Source organism: Gekko japonicus, unplaced genomic scaffold, assembly GCF_001447785.1.
Source record: "Gekko japonicus isolate JY-2015 unplaced genomic scaffold, Gekko_japonicus_V1.1 scaffold894, whole genome shotgun sequence".
NCBI lineage: Eukaryota > Metazoa > Chordata > Lepidosauria > Squamata > Gekkonidae > Gekko > Gekko japonicus.
The window spans coordinates 220967-235844 of record NW_015161975.1 but is presented as its reverse complement, the minus strand read 5'-3'; the positions used below and the strand labels follow the sequence as shown (position 1 = coordinate 235844).

General features: G+C 52.7%; 2 protein-coding genes across 2 annotated transcripts in view; both read left to right on the top strand.

The window, feature by feature from the left end:
- The window catches only part of UBFD1 (ubiquitin family domain containing 1), a 14132-nt gene extending 1251 nt beyond the window's left edge, over positions 1-12881 (top strand). The window contains exons 3-7 of the mRNA XM_015429741.1: positions 1615-1823; positions 4285-4350; positions 4491-4596; positions 7246-7328; positions 8067-12881. Coding sequence (XP_015285227.1) covers positions 1615-1823; positions 4285-4350; positions 4491-4596; positions 7246-7328; positions 8067-8177 — 575 coding nt within the window. The 3' untranslated portion in view covers positions 8178-12881. The remainder of the gene's footprint in view (positions 1-1614; positions 1824-4284; positions 4351-4490; positions 4597-7245; positions 7329-8066) is intronic.
- A 950-nt stretch (positions 12882-13831) lies between these two features.
- ERN2 (endoplasmic reticulum to nucleus signaling 2) overlaps positions 13832-14878 on the top strand; it is a 19614-nt gene continuing 18567 nt past the window's right edge. The window contains exons 1-2 of the mRNA XM_015429728.1: positions 13832-13954; positions 14386-14522. Coding sequence (XP_015285214.1) covers positions 13832-13954; positions 14386-14522 — 260 coding nt within the window. The remainder of the gene's footprint in view (positions 13955-14385; positions 14523-14878) is intronic.

The following is a 14878-nucleotide window of genomic DNA, read 5'->3' as shown; positions in this document are numbered from 1 at the left end:
GTGTGTTTTGTGTGTTGTGGTGTGTTGGGGGGGGGGGGCGCATCTAAGAAGTTCCAACCAATGCTCCCTTTAAGCAGTGGAGTCTTGTGAGCCGAAATCCTGTTTTGTGAGCCACTGGCATTAAAGTTGTAAGCAAGCTAATTTGGCTACTGCATAAATCAGTTTGCTCTGGAGTGGTCCTTCCTGAGCGGAGACAAAAATGCCTGAGCCGGAGGCTAAAAAACTCTGAGCTAGCTCACACTAACTCAGCTTAGAGGGAATAGTGGTCCCCACTACCCCCACCCCCAACACACCCCTGCCTTTTTTAGAGCATGAGAGGAGCCCTGTCGGGTCAAGCCAGTAGCCAGCCCAGTCCAGTGCTCTGTGTCACCCAGGGGGCGTCAGTGAGGCCAGAACCTCAGAAGCCCCCCCACTCTTGACCTCCCCCAGCAGACAGAGCATCATTGAAAACAGATCAGCCAATATCATAATGCCCCTATATAAATCAATGGTGAGACCTCATTTGGAATACTGTGTGCAGTTCTGGTCCCCACACCTTAAAAAGGATATTATAGCTTTGGAAAAAGTGCAGAAAAGGGCAACTCGAATGATAAAAGGGTTGGAACACTTTCCCTATGAGGAAAGGTTAAAGCGCTTAGGGCTCTTTAGCTTGGAGAAAAGACGACTGAGGGGTGACATGATCGAGGTTTATAAGATTATGCATGGGAAAGAGCAGGTAAAGAAAGAGGTACTTTTCTCCCTTTCTCACAATACAAGAACTCGTGGGCACTCCATGAAACTGCAGAGCGGTCAGGTTAGAACGGATAAAAGGAAGTACTTCTTCACCCAAAGAGTGATTAACACATGGAATTCACTGCCACAGGAAGTGGTGGGTGCTACAAGCATGGACAGCTTCAAATACTCTCTCATCTTGGTGCTTGGGGGGAGGGGACAACAGTGGGAGGGCTTCTAATGTCCTGGCCCCACTGGTGGACCTCCTGATGGCACCTGGTATTTCTGGCTACTGTGTGACACAGAGTGTTGGACTGGATGGGCCTTTGGCCTGATCCAACATTGGCATCTCTTATGTTCTTATGCCCCAGACGTAAGAACATAAGAGAAGCCAGGTTGGATCTGGCCAATGGCCCATCCAGTACAACACTCTGTGTCACACAGTGGCCAAAACCCAGGTGCCATCAGGAGGTCCACCAGCGGGGCCAGAACCCCTCACACTCTTGCTCCTTCAGCACCAAGGATACAGAGCATCGCTGCCCCAGACATAAGAACATAAGCCCTGTTGGATCATGCTAATGGCCCATCCAGTACAACACTCTGTGTCATACAGTGGCCAAAAACCAGATGCCATCTGGAGGTCCCCCAGCAGGGCCAGAACTCTAGGAGTCCTCCTACTCTTGCCCCCCCAAAAGCACCAAGAAGTCAGAGCATCACTGCCCCCGACAGAGTGTTCCATCTGTACAAGGTGGCAAATAGCCACTCAAGGTCCTCTGCTCCAGATGTTTATCCGATCCCTTTTAAAATCTGTGTATGCTTGTAGCAGCCCCACCACTTCCTGCAGCAGTGGAAAAAACCTCATCCGGGCTAAAAGCAGTTTTTGTTGGATTTCTCCTGGTGCAGGCCTTCCTCCCACGATGCAAAAAGTCATGTTCAAAGGGCTTTTGCCAGAGGAGAAGACGCTGCGGGAAATCAAAGTCATCAACGGCTCCAAAATCATGGTGGTGGGTTCCACCATCAACGACGTCTTGGCGGTCAGCATACCGAAGGACGCCGCACAGCAGGAGGTGAAGTCGGAAGAGACCAAAAAGGAGCCCCTCTGCAGGCAAAAGGTGAGCGGTGGCTGTTAGCCTACCCGGTTCTGGTCTAAGAGATGTAGGTAACAGTTGACAGTTTGGTGAGCTTGAAACTTGCCTCCTTGACTGAAATGTTAGCTTGTAACCCAGCGGGCCTTGCTGGAGCACTCTACGTAGTGAGCCTCAACGTTATTTGATTCCTTGTTTTAAACATGAGGCTTTGTGTCATGTCAGGCCGCTCCTCTTTCAAGGTCAGTGTTATTTCCAGGGGTTCAGACAGAGACCTTTCGCGTCACTTACCGCCTGATACCTTTCAGCTTGAGCCGGTGGGATTTTGTGCATGCAGAACAGGTGTTAGAACATAAGAGATGCCAATGTTGGATCAGGCCAAAGGCCCATCCAGTCCAACACTCTGTGTCACACAGTAGCCAGAAATACCAGGTGCCATCAGGAGGTCCACCAGTGGGGCCAGGACATTAGAAGCCCTCCCACTGTTGTCCCCCCCCCCCAAGCACCAAGATGAGAGAGTATCACTTGCCCCAGAGTCCCTATTTATACCTTGTAGCTAATAGCCACTGATGGACCTCTTCCACTGAGCCTCAGGCTGTCCCCTTTATTCGGTTTATGTGTCAGCTGCTTTTCCCCCTGAGACTCAAGGTGGATTATGCAGCAAAAGTCAATGCAATCAGTAGGATGTGATCTCCAATAAATTGTCGGGTTTGCGTCCATTGGCACGCTAGAGACCAATAACAGCAATCTTTTGAGAGTCAAGAGTTCCCTTCAACAGATTCTCAGGCGGTCATATCCTGGAACTCTTACTGGTCTCGGAGGTGCTACTTGGACTCAAATTTAACGGCTCTGGTGCAGACCAGCACGGCTACTCCCTGAAACCAATAAACTGTGTAATTAAACGACGATTGCAGAAATTTAAAGCAAAGCATATACGTTAATGAAGAAAACGGTATCACTTAAGTAAGAGACAATGCGGAGGAAGCGTATAGTACATAGAGCAAAGAGATAATGCATGCTATACATAGTGGTCTAGTCCACCGTCCCATTCTTTGTAAACAAACAAACAAAAACTCGATCTTCCAGAATCATTCTGTTGCCCTATTATGTCTATAGAAATGTTTTCTGGAGCAATTTTGTTTTGCATTGTTTGCAGATAGTATGGTGGGAGCCCTCCTCATCTCCTCAGACAGTCCATTCTAGAAAGCAGGGCCTCAACAGAGACGATGCATGTGTATCGGCAGTTGTTGATCTTGCATTTTTTAAAGGTGGTCCCACCCAGTGTTCCCTCTAAGCTGAGTTAGTGTGAGCTAACTCACAATTTTTTAACCTCCGGCTCACAAAGTAGAATTTTTGCTCACAAGACTCCACAGCTTAGAGTTGCCCCCCCCCCCCGAAAGGCCCCGGTCAGACGAACAAGGCTGTTGCGGTAGAGCATAGGAGGACAGGTGGTTTTGTAGATGACAGAGTGAGCGCCCGTCTCTAGGTCCAGCTCCTGCCAACCTAGCAGTTTGAAAGCAAGAAATTGCAAGGAGATAAATAGGTACCGCTTTGGTGGGAAGGTAACAGCGTTCTGTCATGCCGGCCGCATGACCACGGAAACGTCTTCGGACAGTGCTGGCTCTTCGGCTTTGAAACGGAGATGAGCACCGCAACCCTAGAGTCGGATTCAACTGGCTTTCGAGCAAGGGAACCTTTACCTTTACCTTTGTATGCTTGCCTAGTTGTAGTCATAATTGAACAATATATACATATACTGGTGGACCTCCTGATGGCACCTGGTATTTTTGGCCACTATGTGACAGAGTGTTGGACTGGTTGGGCCTTTGGCCTGATCCAACATTGGCGTCTCTTATGTTCTTATGTTATCACTTTTGAAGCTGAATATTACTCCTTTTGACATTTTCAATTAGACAATTCTGTTAATAATTGGGCCAATTGTACGCTTGGATTTCAGTTCAACATTTATGTTTTCCTGAAATTTGCACTGATATTTGTGCACAATTATTAATTTGTAAATGAATTTTTTTCTCTCATGGGTGCTGTGTCTGTTGTCTGTTGCAAGGTTGGACCTTGAGTTACTGTTTATAAAAGCTGCACGCTTAACATGTGTGAAACTTTAGCCAAAATTGTACGGAACGTGTTTTAATTCTGTACTACCAAGACACTAATGGGGGGGGGGGGAACAAAGCTTGCGCCCAGTGGCACCTTTAAGACCAACAAAGTTTTATTCAAGGTATAAGCTTTTGCATGTCCGCACACTTCAGATACAGCGAAAGGGAAATTACCAGTCTGGTTTTGGTAGGCTTGTGTATTTTCTATGCAGCATCCAGGTTGTTTGGATTATTTTACAGAAGCATGATTCATAATAAGCTGCTTTCTTATTCTGCGTCTGCCTAGCCTTTGGAAGAGCTAGCAAATGGGCAGAAGGGGAATCCTTCTGGGCTTCTGTCATGTTGACTCACCTGTGATTTCTGCTTTGTCACAGCAACATAGGAAAGTGTTGGATAAAGGCAAGCCAGATGACGTGATGCCTTCAGTCAAAGGTGCACAGGTGAGCAAGTAAGCGTTGTTGTTCTCAAGGCAGGTAAGGGCCTAAGGCGGTCCCTGAAACTCTTCTTCCTCTTGCATACACAGAGAGCGCTTTCCGCTCTTCTGCTGAAACAAAAGCTTTGTGTTTTTCCTCCTCTTCAGGAGCGCCTGCCAACCGTTCCTCTGTCGGGGATGTATAACAAGTCTGGCGGGAAAGTGCGGCTCACCTTTAAACTCGAACAAGATCAGCTCTGGATTGGTACTAAAGGTAATGGTTTTTAAGATGTGGATTTTATGACGTATGTTTGGTGTAGTGCTTAAGTGCGCAGACTCTAATCTGGGAGAACCGGGTTTGATTCCCCACTCCTCCTCCACTTGCAGATGCTGGATGACCTTGGGCAAGCCATAGTTCTGGCACAGCTTTTCTTGAAAGAGAGCAGTTTCTGTCAGAGCTCTCTCAGCCCCCACCTGCCTCACAGGGCGTCTGTCGTGGGGAGGGGAAGGGAGAGGAGTTTGTCAGCTGCTCTGAGACTCCTTTGGCTAGCGAAGGGCAGGATATAAATCCGATCTCTTCTTCTTCTTCTTCTTCTTAAGTCACTTCAAGCAATCCTCCTCCTCCTCCTCTTCTTCTTCGTTTTAATTTGTTAGCTTCCTTGATGGTCTAAAAGGACGGGGTATAAGTTTAGTAAAATAATTATTTTAAAGGTTGGCACCCCCGTAGTTTACACCCTAGAAGCATGTCTTTGGAAGAGAACAGGTGCCGCCCATTTTACCCCCTTCCAGGGGTGGTGTTGTTGTTGTTTTGTGCTTGTTTGTAATTTGAGCAATACGTGGAAGCGTGCAATAAGGCACATGCAGCTTAGGAAACCAAATGCACTGGTCATCTGGGTATTGGGAGTGGATGCAGCCATTTGGGCTTTGGTTTGTTTGTACATTGGTAAAATGTATTTGAGGCGCTACGGTGGCTCAAGTGGTTAAGATGCTGAACTGCAGGCTGTGGAAGGTCGGTAGTTCAGCAGTTCGAGACCCGGGTGCGCCGCATGACGGAGTGAGCTCCCGTCTCTAGTTCCAGCTCCTGCCAACCTAGCAGTTCAAAAGCAAGAAATTGCAAGTACATAAATAGGTACCACTCCAGTGGGAAGGTAACAGCGTTCCGTGCACCTTCTTGTTTAGTCATGCCGGCCACATGACCACGGAGCGCTGGCTCTTCGGCTTTGAAACGGAGATGAGCACCGCAACCCTAGAGTCGGATTCGACTGGCTTTTGAGCAAGGGAACCTTTACCTTAAAATGTATTTGAGGCACTGCCAGTGCTTACGCCTTGCTGTACAGGGGCCATTGCCACACAAGGGGTATTTTGGGGTGGGGCTGGGACAGTTCTCGGCCACAGGCTAGTGAGAAGGGGGCGGATCCCTGCTCTAGGGAGAGCAGTTAGTTGCAGCCCTGCTGCAGTTTAGTTTGGGGGGAAACACGGCAGCCGGGTAGCATCCTGCCTGTTTGCAGCCAGAGGAGCTGATCAGGGTGGTCGGCGGCCCTGGCCTGTCCGTTCCCAGTTCCAGGCACTTTGTTTCCTCACTGGAGAAACTGGATGGAGTCGGAGCAGCAACAACGAACTCTGGGGCACGCCGAGCCTTTACGTCTCCGTTCTGCTCTCTACGGCTCAGCGCATGAGTTGGCGCTGGTGGTGTCTTGGGGGCCCCCCTTCTCTTTCCCCTGGTTCTGGAAGGGGGTGGGGGGTGGGAGTGGCGACGGAAGCCTCTGCAGCGGCAGGCAGTCGAAACAACGAGCCTTCCTATTTGCATGCTAGATGCTAGATGATGAAAATGCTCCCCACTTCATCTAGGAATTAAACATTCCACTAATTATTTTTTTTAAGCTTTATTGATCAATTTCTTACAATACACAGCATGTTACATCCGACATAAAAAAGCAAATTGAACAGTGCAGTAAAAGACATCTTATTATATTGTTGTTAAATCAAAAATTCCCACCTTCCTAGCCTGTGGATATAATTATTTTACTCTCTGTGTGATTTGGTTAGGCTTTTTAACGTGTATTCAGCCTGTTTTATTGAATGTTCAAGTAAACCTGTCTATTCCACCTAGCTCACCTATTGTCTATCGTGCCTTAGAGATGTAGCCATCTCTGATATGTTTGTTTTTGTGGGAGTAGGTTCTGTAATGTCAGGTATTCAAGTGCCGGAGCCCATATATGTAAAAATTTAGAATAGGTTGGCGTAGAAGGATTATGTGTTCTACGAATGGAATCTGTGATTTTGGCCATTATAAATTGCTCCCAAATCTTCTCTTGCCAGTCTGATATTGTGGGTGGAGCGGGCGATTTCCAAGCCGCCGCAATCGTCAACCTGGCCATTGCCAATAGAATTGCTGTTAATTCTTTGGTGGCCCCTGTGATTGCGTTATCCCATAAGTTAAGCAAAGCTACTTCTGGTGTGCATTGGATGTTGTTAAACAAATCAACGCAATTACAAAACATTCCACTAAATTTGACCCGCCTCTCTACTTAAACATGTTGGCCATTCCAAAATTGAGGCGGCCGTACACGATTGCACGCTGCAATGCGTTTCCAACAGCCCAGGTGAAGGGGCGCTTTCTCAAGACCAGCGCTATTCTGACTGCCCTTTGACAGAACTGGACTTGGCATGTCATGTTTTCTTCTACTGTCCAAAATGTGCAGCGGCAAGAGAAAGATTCTTAGGGAAACGGCTGTCGAAATGTTCCATCTTTTCACGATGCATCAAGATTAAGACTACTACTGAGCAGCCTCTGCCAAAATTGCATCATGGGTGTGGCAAATTTCTGTTCTACTGTTCTTTTAAATTCGTAAATATATTTTTTTAAATGGTGTATGGCCTATGGGCTACTAAACTTTAAATAAACTGAACTATTTGCATCTAGAGAGAACAGAAAAACTGCCCATGGGGTCCATCAAGAATGTGGTGAGCGAACCTATTGAAGGACACGAAGAATATCACATGATGGTAAGAGCTTTCGCAGGATGACGCTGCGTGGGACGGGTGGGTGGGTGCTGAGTGCGGATGGTGACTTCTTGCATCTAACCGGCAAGCTCACGTTCATGGGAGCCTGGTCTTTTCCTTCCCTCCTTCCTAGAGAAGAAATGGGGTCCTCCTTTTGACCTCTGCCTAACCTCAGACCCCTGTCAGCAGAGGCCAAGTGGGTGGAAAGAGGGGTTGGAGGAAGGGTGTTTTTGGTGGTGGAGCTTCTCCCACTAGCCAGCAAGCAGTGTTCCAGAGCAAACTAATTCATGCAGTAGCCAAATCGCTGGCTCACAACTTTAATGCCCGTAGCTCACAGAATAGAATTTTTGCTCACAGGACTCCACAGCTTAGAGGGGACATTGGTGGCAAGTATCCTGAAGGAGGAAGAGCCGTTCCAGACAGTGTTCCCTCCAAGCTGAGTTAGTGTGAGCTAGCTCACGGTTTTTCAGCCTCCCGCTCACACATTTTTTGTCTCAGCTCTGGAAGGACGGCTCCAGAGCAAACTTAATTTATGCAGTAGCCAAATCGCTGGCTTACAACTTTAATGCCCGTAGCTCACAAAGGAGAATTTTTGCTCACGAGACTCCACAGCTTAGAGGGAGCACTGGTTGCAGATAAGTCTGAACTGGTGCGGATTGAGTGGTTCCCCCACCCGCCCACCCACCCCCGCCCCGAAGGGCTTAGATGCTGAGCTGCCTCCTCCTCTTCCCGCCCCTCCAGGCCTTCCAGCTGGGTCCCACCGAAGCCTCTTACTACTGGGTCTACTGGGTCCCGACTCAATTCGTCGACGCAATCAAAGACACGGTGCTGGGGAAATGGCAGTATTTTTGAAGGCACGCTCACCTCTGGCACTGGAGACTGACTCGAACCGAAAGGACACTTGCTGGGAGAGGCCTGGTGGATGTGGGTTGTTGTCCTGGAACTTCTTAAAATCAGCACGATCTCGGAGAGGCCCGGGAGGACGCCAGAGGTGGGGAAAATCTCTCGCCATTAGCTTATTTTTAACTTAAAAATTGCAGCAGCAGCAGCAGCAGCCCTCTTTTTCTGCAGGCGGCTTCCACCCCACTTTAAAAATAAAATGAAAAAGCAAGTATGATGGAAATCAATAAATCTTAATTCACAAACCCGTGTGTGTAATACAGTTTGCTGAGCACAGCCCTTCTGGTGTGTCGTTTTTGACAAGAGACCCCGCTAAGGAATTTCCTACCAGTCTTGGAGGAGAGGCGGATCTTTTCACGCTCTCCCCATTTTACGAACATTTGGGTTTCTTTTGAGCTGTGTAACTGGGAGCCTGAGGAATAGGTTTGTTGCTCGCTCGCTCTCTCCTTTTTCCAACACTGCAAGGAATCTTTTCCAGCAAGGATGCCAACGTGGGTCTTTCATAAGCCATATCTCTCCCTGGCCCCTGAGTCCCCGGGCGGCTTCTCCTGGCTGCGACCTCCTCTCTGTTAACCCAAAGATGCTTGGCTCCTTCTTTCAGGACTCAACAGAAGCTCCTCCGCAGGGAAGTTTTGAGCGTCTGGATTTTCGAGGAGAATAATGACGCGGTAGCTTTCTGCCCAAGTGGGCTCTCGCTGACTGCGCTCTGCCCTCTTTTCCCTCTTCTTACGCCCCCCCCGGCACATCTGTAGTGGGGGGCCGTGCCTTATGGAGCACTTTTTCCCTATCTCTGTTACAGTCTGGGCCCCTCTTTGCAGCTGAGCCGAATCTCGGGTCGGGGACCTCTGCTTTCAGTGCCCAGCGTTCTCCGCATGCGGCCATCACCTGGCACCGTCCCGGGCATCCATAGCGCCTCTGCGGTGGGCACACCCGGGCAGTTCCAGCCTCTCGTCTCCCTTTCACTTCTTGTTCTGAACTGGTAGATGGCAAGGCAGGGGAGGTTTGAAGAAGGGGACTTGGCTTTGAACGGCGTATTGTCCATGTCGCTTTATGTGGGCTAGTGGCACTGTCAAATATTCAGCAGCCTTCTCGAGAGTGTGGAGTTGCCGTTCGCGTCGGAACTGAATGTTGGGCGCGGTGGGCTTCTGCCGCACCTCTGAGGGTGCTCATTCTCTCCTGAGGGAGGCTTCCACCCAGGGGGAGGGCCTCACTTTGTTTTGAGCGGGTGCAGGAAGGAGAGTTTTTCCTCTCGAGGGGGCTCTACCGTGCTCACCCCGCTCGGCTGAGCAGACAAGTATCCGATGCACCACCTTGGTCCTCCGCCTGTGCGGAAGCAACATGGGCAAAAGTTTCCTTCAGAGCAGAGATGCGTTTTGAGAGAGGAAGAACGTCTGGTATTGGAAGCCTGGCGTGTGCACGCTCACTGAGCTTGCGAGCGTGGCTGAGAATTGCGACCATGCTGAGCCGTGAGTCTTTGTTGGCCATGATGATAGGGGGGATGCAGGTTGAGGGTGCTGGCTAATCCCGGGGAGATACCCTGGGAAAGCAGCACAGAGGGACTAGACTCTTGGCCCTCTTCCTTCCTGTTCCTCGTGGGGCTGTGCCTGACCATCTTTCCGTCTGGCTGTCTTGTGGGTCAAGTGCGCAGAGATCGAACAGCCATGAGTCCTTGCAGTGGCCTTGAGTTCTGTGCGGGCTGGTTTTGTGCCATTGTTTCTGCAGTGGTTTTGGCTTGAGTAGGAGAAGTGGATCAGGCATTTGACCCATAACTTGCGTTAACGTTGACGGGATTGCTGGCGCCGTGCATGTGACTCTTTTGGGGGAGAGTTTTGTGTGTTCCGCCCGTCCGTTGTCATGATTCGCTTCGCGGCACTAAGTCCCCTTCAAGCGCTGTTTTATCTCAGGTTCTCTGGTTTCCCCAGCAGCTGCTGTTGCCAACAGCCTGTTCTTTCCAAGGCCTGAATCTCACCTGTGCCTAACAGGTCGGGCTGTTCAGCTCTGGATTTGGGATGCCACTCGATGTGAGAGCTGAGAGGGGCCTTCGAGCAGGGGCTGTGCTGGGGGCTCCCCTTCCGGAAGGGAGAGTGCCCGGTTTGGGCATTGTTGTAACTCAGCTGAAGGAACAAGGAAATCCTTTCTCTCTTCTGTCTGAAAGGAAAGAGCATCTTGACTCTCGAGCTGCGCTTCTCCTCTGTTCTGCTTCCTGGAGAGGAAACAACACTCCCCCTCCTCTTTCTCAGGGCGGGGGGAGGAGCAGACCCTCCCCTAATAGTGTTTACCTGGACACACATTTTGGGATTGGGAAGGAATGTGCAGCAGCACCCCCACCACCCCCACACAGAATCTGTTCTCCGTTTTTACCCGTGCCTCTGCGTGGACAGAAAACCAAAAGCACTCGGGGGGGCTAGAGGCCATCTGCTCCAGTTTCTGTACCCTTCATTTCTGTGACAGTCACCAAACCTGCCCCGGGGGGTACCCTTTCCTCTCCGGGAAGCAGAGCCGGAGGAATGGACCTCCGCGCCTTTGCTCCATGCAGTCCTCTGGCAGTGGCGCAGAAGCCCTTCCTAACGGAGGACGCTTTGCCCACCCTTCTCTCAGGACGCGGCTGTTGAAAGCTCAGCACCAATACGCTGCCTGCTGAGCATGGGCAAAAGCAGACAAGGGAGCCGTGCCCCCAAAACGCAGCTCTTAAAATAAGGGGGGGTGGGGGAGGAGACGAGTTCTCTGTTGTGCCGTGTGCCCTGCGGACAGTTCCAAGCAGGTGCTGCGGAGGCCGGAAGGCTTCGCATTCGAGGCGGAGCTTTGCCTGTAATGGTGTGCCAGTGCGGGATGTGGGCTTCCCTTCGGCAAGGGGGACGGCTCAGGCACTGACGCTTCGGGTCGCCTTTTGGCCTCCCATTTCTGCTTGGGGGGGCGGCGTCTAGGGCTAGGGGCGTAATTCCTAGGGGCAAGCATCACTTTTTCTCCTTCGGAACCAGCAGCACTTTCTTGAGTCCCCAGCCTTCACCAAGGCACAGCCGTGTTTCAAGAAATCCCATAGCGCCACCCCATAATCTCTGAGAGGCCCTGGACATTCCAGCCTGCCAAACAGAAGGATTCCTGTCAACTAGGAAGTTAGGTAGTGGGGCCCAAGGTGAGCTGGCGCCCCCTTGAACGAGCAAGGTGAAAGAATTAGTGACTCTGGGCTTGTGCGGGGTGCGTTTTCCGCCGCCTAGCAGGCGTTCAGACAGCTGGACCAGGGACTTTTGTAGCACAAGAGGGGGGAGGGGGGAAAGGTGTGCGCCTTGGATCCTGGCCAGAAACCCCTCGCGGTGTGTCTCGAAGCCGACTCGGAAGGCCGGGGCTTAGAAAAGGTTCTTTCTTAGCAGACGAGGACAGACTGCAAAGTTGTTCCTGGTGACGTTTTCGAGGTGCCTGGTTCAGAGGGACTGGAGCCCCGATGCTCTTCTTAAGAACTGGCTCTTCCAGCTAGCTGCGGGGTGTCACGGAAGCCTGGTCTCCCCCTGCAACACCATTCTCCTCTTGCTGAGCGACTCTTGGACTCCGGGGTCCGTAGAGCGGCATCCCCTGGCTGACCTGTGGGGGGGAAGGTGGGCATTCCTTTGAGGGATATCCTGCGCTGCCTTCTGGTTCAGGGGGCCACAGACAGCAGATGGGGTAGGAGTGTGTCTCCCCCACCCCGACAGCAGAGAAAGGGCTTCCGTAGAAACAGGGAGCCATCTGTGCTTTCCAGCCTCGGAAACGCCTGCATCTCCTTCTCTTCCCCCCCCACCCCCCGCTGGCCTCGGCCTGCCCCGTCTTCTGTCCTTGGGGCAGGACCCTGGGCCCTCTGTAGCATCCCAGGTGCCAAGATCAGTCGGCCTTCTGCATCCCACGGACGGAGTGCCAAGTTCCCAGCAGAACAGCCCCTTTCAGGTTGCTTCAGGCAACACCGCTTTGCCTCCGTTTCTTCCTCACTGAAACAGGTTTCCGTGAGCTGGTCTCTAGCTTGCGTGCGCGTCCCATTTAAAGAGCATGTGTGCTTCCCCTCCCCCCCCCAACAGGAAATACATATGGGGGGGGTGGCTCGTCCCTAGACTGAGGTTGTTTTAGGATTCTGAGCAAGCGGGAGGTGTACGACCAAGCAGCCGGCATCCCTCTGCCAGTTGTGTGCAGCCACGTGTTTCGAACCCTGGCCTGACTGTTGGAACAGCACCCTTGGAGGCTGCCGGTAGGAGCAGGGGCTGTCCCTCAACTCCCAGGGGCACCCTCTGCTGTCGGGCCCCGTCACTGAGCTGATTCTAGGCCCCCTTCCAGGCGGAAGCCTCTCGGTGCCCAGAGAGAGAACGCTGGCATGAGGGAAACTGCCCTGAAGTGGGTGCCTGGGAACCCCAGGCCGTTTGCCCAGATCTTGTTCCCGTTAGCAAGCTGCCCTTTGTCTTCCCGGCTTCTGCAGGCCAGGGACCAAGGGCTGATTTCCTGCAACCTCTCTCTTCCTCAAAGGTGCCATATTTCACTTGTGTTTCCTGGTTCTCAGGCTTGGAGCAGAGAAAAAGAACCCTCACAAACACACACACACACACACGGCCCTGTGCACAGCAGCCGGGGTGTTGCAAGATCAACTTGCAAGGCAGCCCTCCCTTATTTCAACCCACCCACCCACCCCCGTCCACGTTGGAGGCCCCGGACTCTCTGGTTTCTGAAGAGACAGCCAAGCTGGAGTCTCTGTGGTTTCTGAAGAGACAGCCAAGCTGGGCCCGGGCGTTCAGTGCCTGTCGCTGCAGTAAGACTCCCCACGTTGCCGGGATTAATCAGCCTTCCGTTTCAGGATATCCTTCCCCTTCCAGCCAGTCCCGTTCCCAACGATCCCTGTTCGACCTGGACCCCTTGCTTGTCGGTCAGCTGAGCAACACACCTGTGCCCCTCAGGGCTCTCTAGCAAGGCTCTTGAGTGGCAGGAGTGGGTTTGTGTGTGTGTGTGTTATTTGGGGGGAGGGGTCTCTGCCACAGGATTTGTATTAACCCTACTTCCTCAGCAGCAGAACCAGTCCCGAAGCCGCCTGTGGAAGCCCATCGGTGGGGAGGGGGCAGGGGGGAGGGAAGTGCAAGGGGAAAACGATTTAATCTCGGGCCCTTGAGTTGCTGAGATTTTTTTTTAAGTGTCACTTTGTCCAGTTATTAATCCTCCTTATTCTGTTCTGTAAGATCAAATCAGTCTTATCAATTAAACTTTGATAATGAAGTGCTTTACCTCTTGCCTGGTGGTCTCTTTGTGCTTAAGTGTGTGTGTGTGTGGGGGGGTCCACTTAGGGTCTTGAGAGCCAGTTTGGTGTCATGGTGAAGTGCAGGCGGACTCTGATCTGGGAGAACCGGGTTTGATTCCCCACTCCTCCATCTGCACCTGCTGGATGACCTTGGGCAAGCCGTAGTTCTGACAAGAGCTGTCCTTGAAAAAAGAGCCATTTCCGTCAGAGCTCTCTCAGCCCCGCCCACCTCCCAGGGTGTCTGTCTGTTGTGGGGAGGGGGAGGGGAAGGAGTTTGTCAGCTGCTCTGAGACTCTTCTGGGTAGTGAAGGGGGGGGTATCAATCCAATCTTCTCTTCTAGACATTGCTTATAAGGTTTCAACCATGCTAGATAGCTCACAAAAGAGTCACAGCGAACGCAGCAGTGCCCTCTCTTCTTACGGGCAGATGGGACAGGGTGGTTTTGCAGCAGGGGAGGCTAGAGGACTGGGCGCCTGGCAGGCCTCTGTAAGTATTTGCGAGATGGATCAGAAATAAGTTTGCCAGGCCTTCCCCCCCCCCCCCGCCCCACCCCCAGGGGGGGGGGGGGGGGGGGGGCGGTGTGGAAAAGGACCAGACAGTAGGGGACAGAAAAGAGCGGAGACCCTGGAGCGCCCCGCCCGACTGAGGAGTGAGGGTCTGCTTTTCAGTGGTTGCCCATACACGCACTTCTGCCCCTCTGCCTGGGGAGGGGGTAAGGTGTTTCCTGTGCCACACCGCTGGTTGGCTCCGCTGTGGGCAGTGCCACGGGTCCGTGAGCGAAGGCAAAGTGCCCCCCACCCCCGGGGGTTCCAGTGCTGCCCTCTCGGCTCTGAGGCTGGAGTGGGCAGGGGCAGAGAGCGAGCCAAGCATGGGGCCTGGCCCCAGAACTGGCCCAGCTGGTTTCTGTGACTGCACAGAGGAATGCCAGGGGCGAGATCCGATGGGGGCCAGATTGCAAGGAAGGTGTGGGAGCTGGGCTGCCTCCAGAGGGGAGGGGGGGGGGGGAAGCGAGGGTGGCCACCGCAGGGTCCCTGCTGGGCTGCTGTTCCAGCTCTTGGAGGGGGAGCAAGAATTTCCGGGGGTGTCTGGAAGTTACAGGTGGGAAAGGCTCCTGTAGGGCTGGGGTTATTGCCCCCCCCGGGTTTGCCCCCCCCCACTCTGCCGCTGCGCGGACCTGGGGCGCGCGGGGCCTCTGAGCGCGTGCAGAGCGCCTTGGAAGCCGCCCGCTGTGAGGCCCGGAGAGGCGCTTTCCGGCCTCCGGCCCGCCCTCGCTTGGAGACCGGGGCGGGGCGGCAGCGGCCCGCCCCTAGGCGAGCGTCCCGGGGCCAGAGGAGGCGGCGGCGGCGGCGGCGAGGAGAGGCACCTGCGGCGCGGGCCATGCTGCGGGGCTAGGGGCGCGGGGCATGGAGG